Source organism: Rattus norvegicus, chromosome 18 (genome assembly GCF_021556685.1).
Source record: "Rattus norvegicus strain SHRSP/BbbUtx chromosome 18, alternate assembly SHRSP_T2T, whole genome shotgun sequence".
Lineage (NCBI taxonomy): Eukaryota > Metazoa > Chordata > Mammalia > Rodentia > Muridae > Rattus > Rattus norvegicus.
In genome coordinates, this window is record NC_141551.1 from 4129911 (window position 1) to 4144400 (window position 14490).

At 45.7% G+C, this 14490-nt stretch overlaps 1 protein-coding gene across 39 annotated transcripts in view; it reads right to left on the reverse strand.

Annotated features, from left to right (window-relative positions):
* Positions 1 to 30: 30 nt before the first annotated feature.
* Positions 31 to 14490, reverse strand: part of Osbpl1a (oxysterol binding protein-like 1A) — a 205195-nt gene continuing 190735 nt past the window's right edge. For 38 of the 39 annotated variants that reach the window (XM_087592207.1, XM_087592205.1, XM_087592211.1 and 35 more), the window contains 9 exons: positions 12818 to 12915; positions 10517 to 10699; positions 7155 to 7262; positions 6584 to 6673; positions 6251 to 6377; positions 3277 to 3393; positions 2692 to 2815; positions 1597 to 1687; positions 31 to 1045 (listed from right to left, as the gene is read on the reverse strand). In XM_087592207.1, coding sequence (XP_087448333.1) covers positions 943 to 1045; positions 1597 to 1687; positions 2692 to 2815; positions 3277 to 3393; positions 6251 to 6377; positions 6584 to 6673; positions 7155 to 7262; positions 10517 to 10699; positions 12818 to 12915 — 1041 coding nt within the window. In that variant the 3' untranslated portion in view covers positions 31 to 942. 39 annotated transcript variants of the gene reach the window in all.

Below are 14490 nucleotides of genomic sequence, written 5' to 3' on the forward strand. Positions count from 1 at the left end.
CATCTGAAATTCTGAAAGCATTCACACCTCTTTTTTGATATTCTAAAGCCTTTATTTAGCATCATAACAATTAACATAACTTACTGGAAGCTCCCTAAGGCCCTTTAGGGCAAGTACGTCAGTCGGGTTAGGTTACTATGAGATCACCCCAATTAATGGGGAAAAGCTACTGTACAGCAGGTCTCCAGTACCTTGCAAACTCAGAATGCACAAGGCCTTCTCTTACCTATAATACATGAGTGCAGCTTAATTTCTCTGTGGCATTTGCCACTGGAAGTTGAGGCTAAAGGTTTGTCATTAGATAGTGATATTGATTAAAATCTATTTTAGGGCATTTTTGTGATTTTATGTTTGAACTGAAAAAGTCTAATGACTGATCACAAATGTGAACGTAAATCACAAATGTGAACGTAAATCCAGAGTGCTAAGAGAAGTAAATACCTGCTCTGGTTTAGAATTTTCGGATCAGGAATTCTGCCCCCACTCTAGGAGGTGGGAAAGTAAAACCAAGAGGATTAATTCCCCAAAAGGCCATCTTACCAATTTAGTTTTTGTAAAATGATAATCTCTACATTTGAGCACATAACATTACATTTCAAAGTTACACCTAAAATACTCAAGCGTTATAAGATAAAAATATTCAAAATAGCTTGATTTTTGGATCACTATAGAATCCCACAGAGCTGATTATTCTAGGTTTCCATCTCCAGCAATGTGGGGACAGAAACAGCACCCCAACAGCTTCTCCCCTCCCATGAGCAGTGCTCTGAGTGAGCGACTGTGAGGCACTGATGCCTCCTTCCCTCTCAGGCCATCCCCAGTGACCATATGCCTTGCCTTATTGGGTGAAATGCAGATTATAGAGGAGTAGGAACCAAGGGAAAACATTTAAAAACTTAAGCTTAAGACTTAGATTAGCAAACACCTGGACTTCTCTGCACTTTAATAAATATCAGGCAAATTGAAGTAGTTTCTGTCCCAGTAGCTGCCAGAATAAATCCAGTCCTGTGCTCCACTGTAGGGGTTAGGGCCTTGATGAAACCACCTGTCCAATGAAAAAGGACCAAGTTAGGAGAGCAATGACTCAAAAACCACAAGCTATTTAAGTACTTGGCTCCGCGTGTCATGGATTTCCTGAGAGAACACATATGTTCCCAAAGGGGACATATCTTTAGACAGAAGTAGTACAGTCCACAGCAGTTAGCAATGAGTGGGTCTGTCCCATGTGTAGCTACCCATGAGAGGCAGTCTGTGATGCTGTCAACAGTGCGTCGGTGACTGGAGGGGTCACAGGTACTACTCCCAAGAGCCCCATCTGACAGGCCAGCTGAGTGTCAGAGCACTTACACAGTTGCTGGTTGCCCAAATCGGCACTGGCAAACAGGTTTCAGTTCAAAGGCTATGATTTTCTTCATCTCCACATACAACCCAATGAATCCAGTCTGAATTTTACTGGGTATCAATTTAGATTCTTGGGCTACGTCTAGCTTTTAACATTTTAACCTGTCCTAATTATGAAATGATCTACCTGAGTTATTTCCCTGTCACGTATACACAGCAGCCTACTCGTTGGAGCCCACTGAACAGAGTACACACCTTGTCTTCCAGTCCTCTTCTGACTTGGACCTGTTTTTGCGGGCTGCTCTTTGTTTTTCCTCGAGTCGTTTTTTTTCTTCACTAGCTTGATCTAAAATAAGGTCAATGACAAATACATTCTTATGCAGGACATGCCAGGCATGGCACTAGAAACTAACTACAGACAACACTGGTGCACACTAGTGCAGACTGGGGGCAGTTTAAAATCCTAGCTATTTGGAAATTGAGGCAGGAAGTCGTAAGTTCAAGGCCAGTGTGGGCAACTTAGTAAGACCCTTTAAAAATAAAAAGGGCTAGAGAGCTACCCCAATAGTAAGTATTTACCCAGCATGTGAAACCCCAGGATCATCTCCCAGTACCAACTAACTTAATTAGACAGAAATTCACACAGACTGTAGTCATAGGAGGTGCTGGTATCTGACACTGTCAGGTTTTTTTTTTTTTTTTTTTTTTAACAGACACATTGAGAATTCATTCATGCAGACAATGATCTTTTATCAAACAGCACCCAGATACCTCTGCATTTACAAAAAACAATATGCTTACTGTTAGGGCTACAAATGCAGGCTAAAATGCTTCAATAAAAACTGAGTAGAAAAACTAAATACAAGAGAGATTACTGAAAATTCCCTTCTGCCCATTCATAAGTAGTTCAAACAACTAAACAAAACACTTTTGCTCTATCCCTCTGTAGAGAACTACTCTCAATGAGAAATTTAGGCCCGATACCACACACACTATAGGAGGAGGTCAGCACTGTCCAAGGCTGTTCTGTGCTCTCTGAGGCTAGACTGGAGCCATGGCCTTTCACATTTTAAGATTCGATGTGTTACTGAAGATGAAGCCATCCTCTTCTATGAGGTTCATGATGTGAACTTTCAAATGCATAGTGAAGTCTGCAGACTACAGTTTAAAGTTGCCCAGTGTCCTCTGAGGGACCCATGTCCAGCCATGTGCAGAGGAGTTAACATGGGGAGCACCACCCATGAATCTGAGCTTACAGAAGGGAGGTCGCTGCTTCCCAAACAGGATTTTAACAGATAACCCTCTAAGAGCCTGAGATTCCGGTGCTGTGCCTGCCGGCAGTCCTCTCACCTATCTCTCCGTTCTCCATGGCTCTGATGTCAGGCCGCAGCCTGCAGTCAGTCTTGGGAATCACGGTCTCCATCTCCTTGTCTACCTCATTCAAGACCATGGCAAAGCTGGTAAAATTATACATCTGCAACACAGCCAAGAACCAAGTTAGCACCTACCTGATGAGGGAGAAAGCCCAAGGAGAGCTCATCTGAGCAACACCTCCCATGGCAGCCTTTCTCAGAGGACATGACTGAAGGCCTCCGTCCACGTCTGCAGCCTCCCGTGGACACTCAGCTCACAGCAGAGCTCACAGGGTAGTAAACTAACATCCATTCTGTTTCCCTCACTAAAATCACATTCTGCTTGGTCTGGAGGATCTACACTGATCAACTACCTGCACCAGTCTGCTTAACAAGGGCTTGTCTCACCCCCAGGTCTCTGTTAGAGACCCTTAGTGAAGCTCTGTCCAGCACACATTCCGCCCACAGAGAGCCCTCTGCATAGGGAGGGAATGTGAAGTATGGAGGCGGCAGGGGACAGCTGAAAGGCTCTGCTGCCTGTGGTAGAGCCATAAGCAAACTGCATTTAGCAGGCTGGGCTCACCTGAGCAGAGTTGGGAGGCCGCGGGGCTATCCGCCACAGGAGCGCACTGCCAGGAATAACAAATACGCTCTCAGAGTCCGGCACTGGCATTTCGTCAGACTCCTCAGATGTGCTTGCCTAGAAAGCAAGGTTTTAAATATTCAACTGTGTGTTCTGATGACTAAGCAAGGTCTCAGAGCATACACAGAATGGCTGAGGCTCCTTGTCCAAAAAGCAGTTTTCCAAAAGGTCAGAGAGATTGAGGCTTGTGTAGGCACACAGCCCAGGATGGCGGAAGATCTGAAGGACTTAGACTGCATGAGCCCCAGGGTGTTCCTGGGGCAGCACTTGCTGTCAGTTACCTCACCGTTTCTTCAGTTAGCAGAAAGCATCCCAGGCCTCCAAAGGAACACGTAATCAGCAAGGCAGCTCACGCCTCCAGTTACTTGAGGGGTCCTGGGGCCACAGCAATAAGGAGTTAAACCACCAAGCACAAGCTCCTGAAGCAGACGTGAATGAGAGGACAGCCCTGGGTGCAGGCTGCGGAGGTCACAGGCTGCGCATGCAAACCCCAGTGGAGCTAGAGACAGAGCAGGGCTGCGGGGGTCTCTACTTGTCCCCCTGAATGACATGTGCTGCGTGTTTTGGACACTAACCTTATCCCATTCCCTGAGTCTGTGTTCAAGTCCTTGTTGCCACTGTCTTTCTTTGCTATAGTGTTTTACAGTTTTAAAGCTTCCAGTCTTTGGGGGTTGGGGTGGGAATGAAAGGTCAAGATTTTATTGGCTTCATACAAAACTCAGCTTAGAACTGGATCACTTGGCCCTTTTTCTTCTTGTCGCTTCCCAGTTCAAAATGCTTGCATCTCTTAAACACAAAAGGAATATTTACTGAGAAGTTCAAAATGCTCAGAGTTGGGGTGCAGAGTGCTACAGGAAAAGCCTGACAACCTGAGAGCTACACACTAAAGGCCAGGAACACATTTAAACAGGAGAATGAGAAGCCAATGCATGGCCACATGTGAGAACAAAAGTTTACACACTGAGCTAACTGACTTCATCAATGACACAGAGCCAGCAGGCTTCCTCAACACTGCAGACAAAAAGGAGCTCTCACAAAAATAGTAGGTGAAAAAGGAACCCAGTGGTTTCCTCTGTCTCCTTCCCCATGGACAGCAGCTCTGCTACTCGCTGTATACTTGGCCTTTGCTGAAGCTATTAGCATCATAACAGAAAACGAGTCAGCGCTTCAGAAGCTGCAGTGAAATCTCAACCTGAGGTACTGAACCGCAGCTTCCGGTTGGCCTCTGGCTGAGGCGCCATGTGGACAGTCAGTGGGACAACAGCAAGGTGCCTTGAGGCCATGCTGGGCCCAGGACATGGGAGCCTTCAGGAACAGCAGCAGCGGGCAGGAGGGAACTGTACCCATGGCAGGAGAAAGGGGACCAGGGTGGAAGCTTGAGAGGAAGCCTGCTTTTATATAAAGGACGGAACATAAGAGTATTTTCTAGAATCTGGCCAGAGTCCTTTGCTGTCCACACTCTATGAGAGGTTTGGTGACAGGTGTACTGAGGAAGTGGCGTTTACCAAGTCCCTTCTCTCAGTGCTGCTGCAGCCATGCAGTGTGAGACCTCCTACCTCATCCCACTAAGGGTTCCTGCAGAGGACGTGGGTTCACCTTAAGGAGGAGGCACAGGCAGGCAGGAACACTCACAGCTGAGGGAAGCATATCAAAGCTGTGCACTCCAGACAAAATGCACAGGCCCAAGGTTAACTCCTAATATACAAAGTCAGATAAATAAATGTGCCATCTACCCCTGAGGAAATCAGGAGCTTCTTGAACCTCCTCATGTCTAAAAATGAATGGAGAGACGAGCGGACAGTGACAGTGTCACGACCAGTCTGTGACAAGTTCGATGCTCTAGGTTACACACACGGAAGTGGAAGGAGGAAGGGCAAGAACAGGAACTAGGAAGAAAAGACGGTGATGAGGCAGAAAATACGACATATACTTGCTATATGGGTGTGGAAACACCACAAGAAAACCTACCATTCTGTATGATAGCTAAAGGAACTTTCTTAAGAAGAAACAAACACAAATGAGCCCAGCTTAGTGACTTGGTAGCTCTGAGTCTGGGGACTGAGAGTCTGCATGCTGAGTGAGTGATCAGACAGTGCCTGGCTGGCAGACAGGGCATACTTGGAGCAAAAAGGACTTTACCTGAGAGCATGGAGTGTTCTGAGACCTTCACAAAGACCAGCAAAGAACTCCACTCATCTAGCACAGGGGTGTTACTAGAATGCCCATTTTAGAGGTGACATCAGAGGCTGAGGGCTGGGAATGATTTGAGCTTGCACTGCTCACAGATGACAGAGGTGGTTTCTAACCCACAGACCCTGCTTCTCCTGGCTGGGCTCCAAACAAGCGCCTCCTGTCCCCACAGATACAATCTCTCTTTAGCTCTCAGTAACTGACTGAGGAAGGAGATACAGGCCTGCAGAATGTCCAAGCAGGCCTGTGGCAGGCAGGCAGGCAGGCAGCTTGTGCTTGCCTGGGACTGGGACAACGATACTTTGTCAACAGCCATGCCCAGTGTGAAGAGAACAGGGTAGGGCAGCCTCAACTGTGGGGCTGAGTCAGTGAGTTGGGGATAGACAGGAAGATAGGTAATGTTTACAGACATGAGAAAAGCTTACCTGTGAGGACCATTTCCACCTCTAACACACCAAAACAGGGGGGAAACCTACTCCTATGCTATTGAGACAGGCACCGACTTTCCCAGGTGACACCAATCACATGGGCACGCCACACACATGAGACACTGCCACAACCACCGGAAGCTCAAGCCTGGTACTCTCCACTCAGGACAGAGATCTCTTCATTCAAAAGATGCAGTGAGAAGAACTCCTGTGTTAGCAGCGCTGACCCCAACGGCCGCAGAGACAGTCTGTCCACGTGCAGGAACCAGTGACTACATCACCGGCAGTGTCCTCACCTGTTTGCTGTTCTTCTTCTCTTCTGTGTTTTTCTTATCGTTTTTTTTGTAAGCGTCAAAAGTGGCAGGGTCTACACTGTACAAGCACTCGGTCCACTTCCCGTAGAGAGCACAGAGTTTCTTTTTGCTATCAAGAGAAACTGTCGTTTAGTTGCCAGTTAAGCCTGTTGTGCGTAGTAAAGTGTTACTGTATCTTTACATGTACGACCTTTAAAGAGAGTTTTTCTCTGTAGAAGACTGCACTGTTACTAGAATGCCAGTCTATCAGGCCGCACACCTGAACACCCACATCTAAATAAGCACACACAACCAAAGCTAAAAAAGGAAACGTACCTTTTATCTTGTATGTAGCCTTCAACTTTGTGTAATTCCTTGCCAAAAAGACCACATGGCTTAAAATTCAACACACACTTGTCCCCAGTCCTACAAAGGAAGGTAAGTTCCCATGACCACGCAATGCTGAGAACAGTAAGAGGATGGCTTTCTGGTGGCTGCCACTGTTTGCAGATGTTCCTGACCCATGAGTCCTCAAGGGCTTCCCACCCCTCCCCTCCATCAGCACTACCCAACAAGGACAAGCTCAGAAGCGTTCACAGCAATGAGTAACACCATCTGAAACTAACTTTCAGAAGACCTTTTTGCTTCTCCTACTTTACTCACCCAAAGTCAATGCCAAGGGAGCACAATGGAAGCTGGCTGAATGGAAGGCAGCCCTGGGGAGACCTAGGGTCCACCGAGTCTGTGCTACATACTAGGCAGGAATTATCTGCTGCCAGCAGGAATTATCCATGAGATCATTATTGTACTCTCTCAGGAGTTTCCTGTGTTCCCTGTTCTGACACTCCTGCCATGCGGTAAGGCCTTTAGATGAGGAGAACACGTGAAGAGCCAGACAGTGCCTTACTTGTGGTTTATGATTTCCACATTGCCATACTGTTCGATCCAGAGTTTGCCCACGATGATGTTATGCACACAGCAGGTGGGGTTTGTCCATGTGTATGCTTCGTTGTGTCTAAAAAACAACCCCAAACCTAGATTAGTAGTTGAGAGTCATTTTGTCTAAAAAAAATGAGTTTAAGTGTCGTTTGCTGCACAATGGGTTTAATCCCATGTGAAAGGAGGGTGTGGTGATGCCATCTGTAACCACAGCAATGAAAGTCTCCAGAAAGGCGGATTCCAGGGCTTGCTGGTCCCCGTCAGTGAGAGGCACTGTCTCAAGAAATAGGTAGACAGCACTACACGAAGACCCAGTGCCAACTTTTGGCCTCTGTGCCCTCACCCAAACACACAGGCACACGCACATGCATATTCTCTCTCTCTCTCTCTCTCTCTCTCTCTCTCTCTCTCTCACATACACACACACACACACACACACACACACACACACACAGACAACACTGACATTAACTCATTGTAAATAAGCATTACCTTCCCTTTTTTATTGTTTTAAAATCAAACTACATGTAAGTTGAACATCTCTAATTCAAAAATTCAACCTCCAAAACATTTGCACACTTACATAAAACTCAAACAAAACAAAACAAAACCTTTGATTTCCAAGCATTCTGAACTTTTCAGATGGTATTTCTTTCAACTGGTAAAATTTACACAGCCATTCCAAAATCCAAAGGCTCCTAAATATGGAATAGTTGTCTTCCCAAGCTTTTCTGAAAAGAAATATTCAACCTGTGTTCTTCCACAGTTTGGTGCAATATGAATGGTAAATGGAAAGGTAGAAAATCAAGGTGAAGCTCCACGTGGCATTTTCCAGAAAAGGCACCACCCAGTTTACCCACAAGACAGCTAACCAATTCAAAACCCAAAACCTGTAACAGTACATATCACTTAATTTGAAAACAAAAACTTTTGGGGGCTTTGTTGAGCTATATAATTATTTCAGGGGTCTTTATATATTCTGGACATCAACCCTTTATTGGGTATATGATTTCTAATAGTCTATAGTTTATCTTTCATTCATTAAATAGTATAATTCAGAGAGAGCTTTAAATTTAATCGAGTCTTTAAACCAGTCTTTGGTGTATTGTACTTTCTGTACTGTGTTTGTGAAAGAGAGTTCTACCTAAAATTCAAAAGGTTTTCTGTTTTCTTCCAAAGTTTTATAGTTTACCTTTCTTAGTCCATGATCCACACTGACCATGCCTCCCTCTGTGGAGCCCATATCCCGACTCTCTTCCCCACTCCACTGATGCAGCAGCAGCAAGCGGTAAACCCGGTCACCTCTGAGCATCTCTTACTTCTTTTGCTCCTTTTCAAAATGTCAGTAGTTTTAGTTCTGCCTCATTTGCTTTTCCAAAGTTTAGAATCTCCTCCTTTGTGCCTACAGGGCTTAATAAATAGTTCAAAAGCACTTGATAAAACTGAGTAAGGACCAGAGATTGCATCCTAGCACCCGTAGAAATGCCAGGAGGGAACAGCCTTCCCGCTATCCTACTATGCAGGAGGCAGAGACCACGACCCCAAGGGTGAGCTGACTGACTAGATTAGCTAAATCAGTGAGTAGAGTGACCAAGGAAGATAACTGATGTCAGCCTTTGGCCTCCACATACGTGCACTTGAACACATGTGAACAGGAAAACACACACACACACACACACACACACACACACACACACACAACTTCCCCTCCCTGCCTTTGCTCTATTACATAGAGACTCCCTGTAGGTAAGAGGGGAGAGTCAGGATTGAACCTGGACTTATTCTCCATCACGCTATCTCAGCATCCAGCCCCTATATCTTTCCCCAACTCAAGGCTGAGCCTGCCCTGGTCACTGTATTTCCCTTGCTGGTTTTTTAGCACTAATATGCCACCAAATATCTCCATTTCTTTGTTGGAATACCCTTCTGTTCATGTGAGTGTTCATATTTATTGCCAGCAACAACAGTGACAAGTACTTCTAACTAATGCAAACTTTGTATAGTGCCTGGGTCGTCTTGGGGTTAGAGGCTGTTCACTGCGAGGCTTTCACTGTGAGCTTTGAGGTGGGTTTTTTTTTTTCCGTTTTTCCTTTTTTCCCAGTTTCTTAGTAAAGCCAAATAGTCTTAATTATACTCCTGATACTTGAGTTTTAAGAGATTGCTATTCTCTTTAAATCTGGAGAATGCTGACTTCAGTTTTGAGTGGAGGCAATTAACAAAAGCCCAGGCCACAAGCCTGACCCTCCTCCTGTGTGCTTCGATTCTGGTATCACTACAATCTTCAAAGCCTTTGTAAAGCTCCTCAGACGCACAGCACTGCTATACGGGATGTGGGCCTGGAGTCGCCAGTGCTCACACCTTCATGCACTTGGGGTGAAGGGTTAGACAAGGGCTGCCCCCATTCTGTGCTTCAGGACACTCCTCTCTGCCCACACTCTGGGTCTGAACGCTCTGTCAACACTTCCAATGGCTGGCCCTGCCTCCAGGATGGTAACCGTTGGTTCTCACCGCGTTACCAGTTCCAAGCTGCTGAGTGTTTTCTCAGTTTCAGAGAGTAGCGCCTAGTACATAGGAGCACCAGAGGACCAGGCACTTGCTTTGGGAAAAGGTTAAAGGTAAAACGAGTCTGAGTTTAATACTCTGTCTGTGAGGCATCTCTAGGGAGAGGAGAAAGGGTCTCTCCTGGGACCACCTCTGTCTGCCTCTAATGCTGTTTGTAATCTGCTGCTCAGCCCCTCAGCGAGGAGAAAATACAAAATCTCACTGCCAAGCTGGTCTTGAGGGTCTGACTTTTCTTCTCTCTGTTCTCTTTACTGTTTGTCCTTACTGTTCAGAATCCCAGAACGTTGCCATGTGGCTCCTGCCCAGGGTTTCCAATCCTAGTTAGCAGGCAGAGGACATATGAGCTCATTTAGAAATGCAAGTTAATCCTGCAGAAGAGTTCCCCACCAGCCTAAGGTTCAACGTGTCACATAATTGTCACCTCACTAATTTAGGATGAATTTAATTTAGAAGGATTTTTTTTTTAAGAATGGCATCATGGGAGCCAGACAGCTGGTCTTGTAAGAACTGCCTTTGAGTTCATTGCACCTACCTCATAGCTGATCCACACACATTAAACACCAATGAAACTGTTTGCACCAACCAGCCTGCTTAGCAGGGGGCTACTGCCATGCTTCCCACAGTCTGTCACCCAGGGGCAGGCAGGAAGCGCACTCTACATAACACTGTTGCTGCCATGGTCCTCGCTGGAAGGCATGGTAGGCTCTGTGTGTGCAGATCCACAAGCAGGGCCGCCCGCCCGAGAGAGAATGGCTTCCCTGTACTCACTCTAAAAGCTCCAAGGTGATGGTCCCTTTAGGTTCTGCTTCTACACTCTTGCCCCAGAACTTCAGCTTGGGGTAAATTGAGCCATGGAAGATGAAATCGTTGTTGAGTCCTTCTGCATGGAATGCACTGATGGGGGGGTGGTGGCTGACCTGCTCTGAGATGAGCCTAAATCCAAGGTCATCTCTTAAGGTTAAAAGAAAAAAGAAAAACACATCGTTGCAGTTAACTGTCATTTAATTTGTTAAAATGTTGAGGGAAAGGTCAATGAAGAAAACTTTTTATTATCCTTACTATAGTGCAAGCTTCCATGAGAACAACAAGACCTAAGCTATGATGTCCAATGCCATTGGAAGGCGAGCTGCTTGTCCATTTCAAAACAAAGAACACTCCTATGGGTTTGGGTGATTTACATGAGGAGCATGGCTTGGTTTGAATGTGAAATGTCCCCCACAAGCCTGTGTTTTGGAAACCTTGGTCCCCAGCTGGTGGCTGAAGTGAATCACTAGAGGCTGGTCGGAAGGTTGGTAGCCTGGATTCACTCCCCCGTCTGCTCTCTGCTTCCTGACAGCAGATACTCGATAACACTGGTCTGTAGACAAGTGCACAGCAGAGCTTCTTGATCAATGATTGACGTAGGAGCCCAACCCAACCTGCTTACTCTGGGCAGTGCTGCCCTGGGGTAGGCGGTCCTGGACAGTATAAGGAAGCAGGATGAGCAAGCAAATCAGTAAGCTGTACTCGTCCATGGTCTCTGTTTCAGTTCCTGCCTCTAGATTCCTGTTTTGAGTTTATGTCATCTTGGAATAAGTTAGAGTCATCTGAGAGAAGTGAACATCAATGAAGAAAATGCCTTTATAAGACTGAGCTGAAGGTAAGCTTGTAGGACATTTTCTTAATTAGTGATGGATGTGGAAGGGCCCAGCCCATTGTGGGTGATGCCATCTCTGGGCTTGCAGTCCTGGGTTCTATAAAACAGCAGGTCGAAAAACCCTTGAAGAGCAAGCCAGTAAGCAGCACCCCTCCATGGCCTTTGCTTCAGCTCCAGGCTCCTGTCCTCTGTGAGCACCTCTTCAGTGTGAGCAACTCTCCTGTGTGAACTCTTTTCCTGTGTGAGCTCCTGTCCTGTATGAACACCTCTCCTGTGTGAGCACCTCTCTTGTGTGAGTGCCTGTTCTGTGTGAACTCTTTTCCTGTGTGAACTCCTGTCCTATGTGAGTGCTCCTCCTGTGTGAACACCTCTTCTGCATGAGCACCTCTCCTGTGTGAGCTCCTGTGTGAACTCCTGTCCTGTCTGAGCTCCTGTCTTGTGTGAACTCCTGTCCTGTGTGAACTTCTGTCCTGTCTGAGCTCCTGTCCTGTGTGAGCTCCTGTCCTGTCTGAGCTCCTGTCTTGCTGAGCTCCTGTCCTGTCTGAGCTCCTGTCTTGCTGAGCTCCTGTCCTGTGTGAGCTCCTGTCCTGTGTGAGCTCCTGTCTTGTGTGAACTCCTGTCCTGTGTGAACTTCTGTCCTGTCTGAGCTCCTGTCTTGCTGAGCTCCTGTCCTGTGTGAGCTCCTGTGTGAACTACTGTCCTGCTGAGCTCCTGTCCTGTATGAACTCTTTTCCTGTGTGAACTCCTGTCCTGTGTGAGCTCCTGTCCTGTATGAACTCTTCCTGTGTGAACTCCTGATCTGTGTGAGCTCCTGTCCTGTGTGAGCTCCTGTCCTGTGTGAGCTCCTGTCCTGTGTGAGCTTCTGTCCTGTGTGAGCTCCTGTCCTGTGTGAGCTCCTGTGTGAACTCCTGTCCTGTCTGAGCTCCTGTCTTGTGTGAACTCCTGTCCTGTGTGAACTTCTGTCCTGTCTGAGCTCCTGTCTTGCTGAGTTCCTGTCCTGTGTGAGCTCCTGTCCTGTGTGAGCACCCCTCCTGTGTGAACTCCTGTTCTGTGTGAGGGCCTGTTCTCACTGCTTTTGAAGATGAACTTATGAGTGAAATACAGTTTCTCACTGAGTTGCTTTTAGTCATGGTGTTTTATCACAGCAATAGTAACCTTCACGTTATGCACCTAAAAATGGAGGGGAGTTAATCCTAGAAGGTTGGTAACACTGATACACTTGTAATTTTTTTTAAATGATGGTATATTACATGATTATTTTGTATTTTTGATAGTTACTGAAGTTTCATAGACATAAACTTCAAAATAATTAGTATATTCCAGACACAAATAATTTTTTAGAGACACTCAATATACACATTTTTCTTCGCTAAAAACTTTATATAAGTCACACGCATTCAATAAGCCATCTACAACGGAGCAGAAGACCTCACCGAACTAATTCGTAAGTCTCTCCCAGAAGTGGGTTGAAGGGTTTCCCAGTGCGCTCCCACTGAGAAGCAACGGCAGACACAGCAAATGCAGCCACACACTGGAACAGAGCATTGCAGAAGTTATTAACACTCACACCTCTCAGGAATCAAAGGGGCATAGAAGGCAGTGACTAACAAAATTATTGAGAGGCTTAATTTGTTTGGATTTTTAACGTGGCTTTCTAAAGTTACTGTAGAAGCTTGTACACTCATAATGAAAGTTCCTGGATCTTCTCCTATAGTGTTACCCTCACACATGGCTTTTATGAGATCATGTGCATGCTATAATTCTGCCAAGGACTTTCAAAAACCCTTTAAGCCAACTACTAATATGCTGGCTTTTTAAAAACTTTAAATCACAGTTGTCTCTCAGTGGGACTGGTTTTACCGCACACTTCAAATGTCAAACTCTGTGGATGCTTAAATCTTATAAAATGGCATAGCACTTGCACATATCCTTACTTAACTACACATATCCTTTTGTATATATTACATATTTTCTAGTTACTATAGTATCTAAAACTGTAAAAATTATTTCATTCATGGACTGACAGCAAAGAAAAAGTCTACATGTTCAGTTAAAGATATACCAACTATACATTTAGAATTGGAAAAAAAGATACAAGACTAAACTTAATTGGTGAAAAAGCCAACTTTGTTGACTCAGTTTTATGTTAACTTGATACAAGCTAGAGTCACTTGGGAAGGGGAACCTCAACTGAGGAAATGTCCCACCGGACTGGCTTTGGGAGAGCCTGTGGTGCCTTTGATTGACGATTGATGGCGGAAGGCCCAGCTTACTGTGGGTGAGACAATCCCTGGGCTGTAGTCTTGGGTCCTACAAGAAGGCTAAGCAAGCCATGACAAACAAGCCAGTAAACAGCACTTCTCTATGGCCTCTGCATCAGCTCCTGCCTCCAGACTCTTGCCATGACTTCCCTTAGTGACGGACTGTGATGTGGAACTGTGAGCTGAAATAAACCCTTTCCTCATCAAGATTGTTATGGACAGGGTATTTTATCACAGCAATAGAAGCCATGGCTATGATTCCACTGAAGTGAAAAGCCAGTTATGTGAATGGAAGAACAGGGAGATGCCGCTTTATTTGAAGAACTGTATCTGGTGCCGCACCATCCATGGACACCATGCAAACATCTTTTACTTTAAAAATCAAAAAGTTCAACTTCTTGTTCCTTGAATTGAGCACTTATGAATATACATACTGGAACACTGACCCAACATAAACATGTTTTGGTGACCATGCATTCTAAATTTTTGAGATCTTCAATAAAGTTTGCAAAAAGAAATGTCAATTTCCCAATTACCACATGCATGCTACATTCTTAACTGAAGACTTGGAAAGAGCTTCCAGGAGCCAAGTCTAGTTGTATGACCTGCTTCTGTGGCTCCTGAAATTCCCATCAGTCTTCATTACAGTGACCATCCCCAGAGGATGGCCGGAGGACATGATACAAAAGACTTTCTTTTCTCTCTTCTCCTTTCTTCTCTTCCCCTCCCCTCCGCTCCTCTCCCTTTCCCTCCCCTCCCCTCTCCTCTTCCCTCCTCTCCCTTTCCCTCCCCTCCCCTCTCCTCTTCCCTCCTCTCCCTTTCCTCTCCCTTTCCCTCCCCTCCCC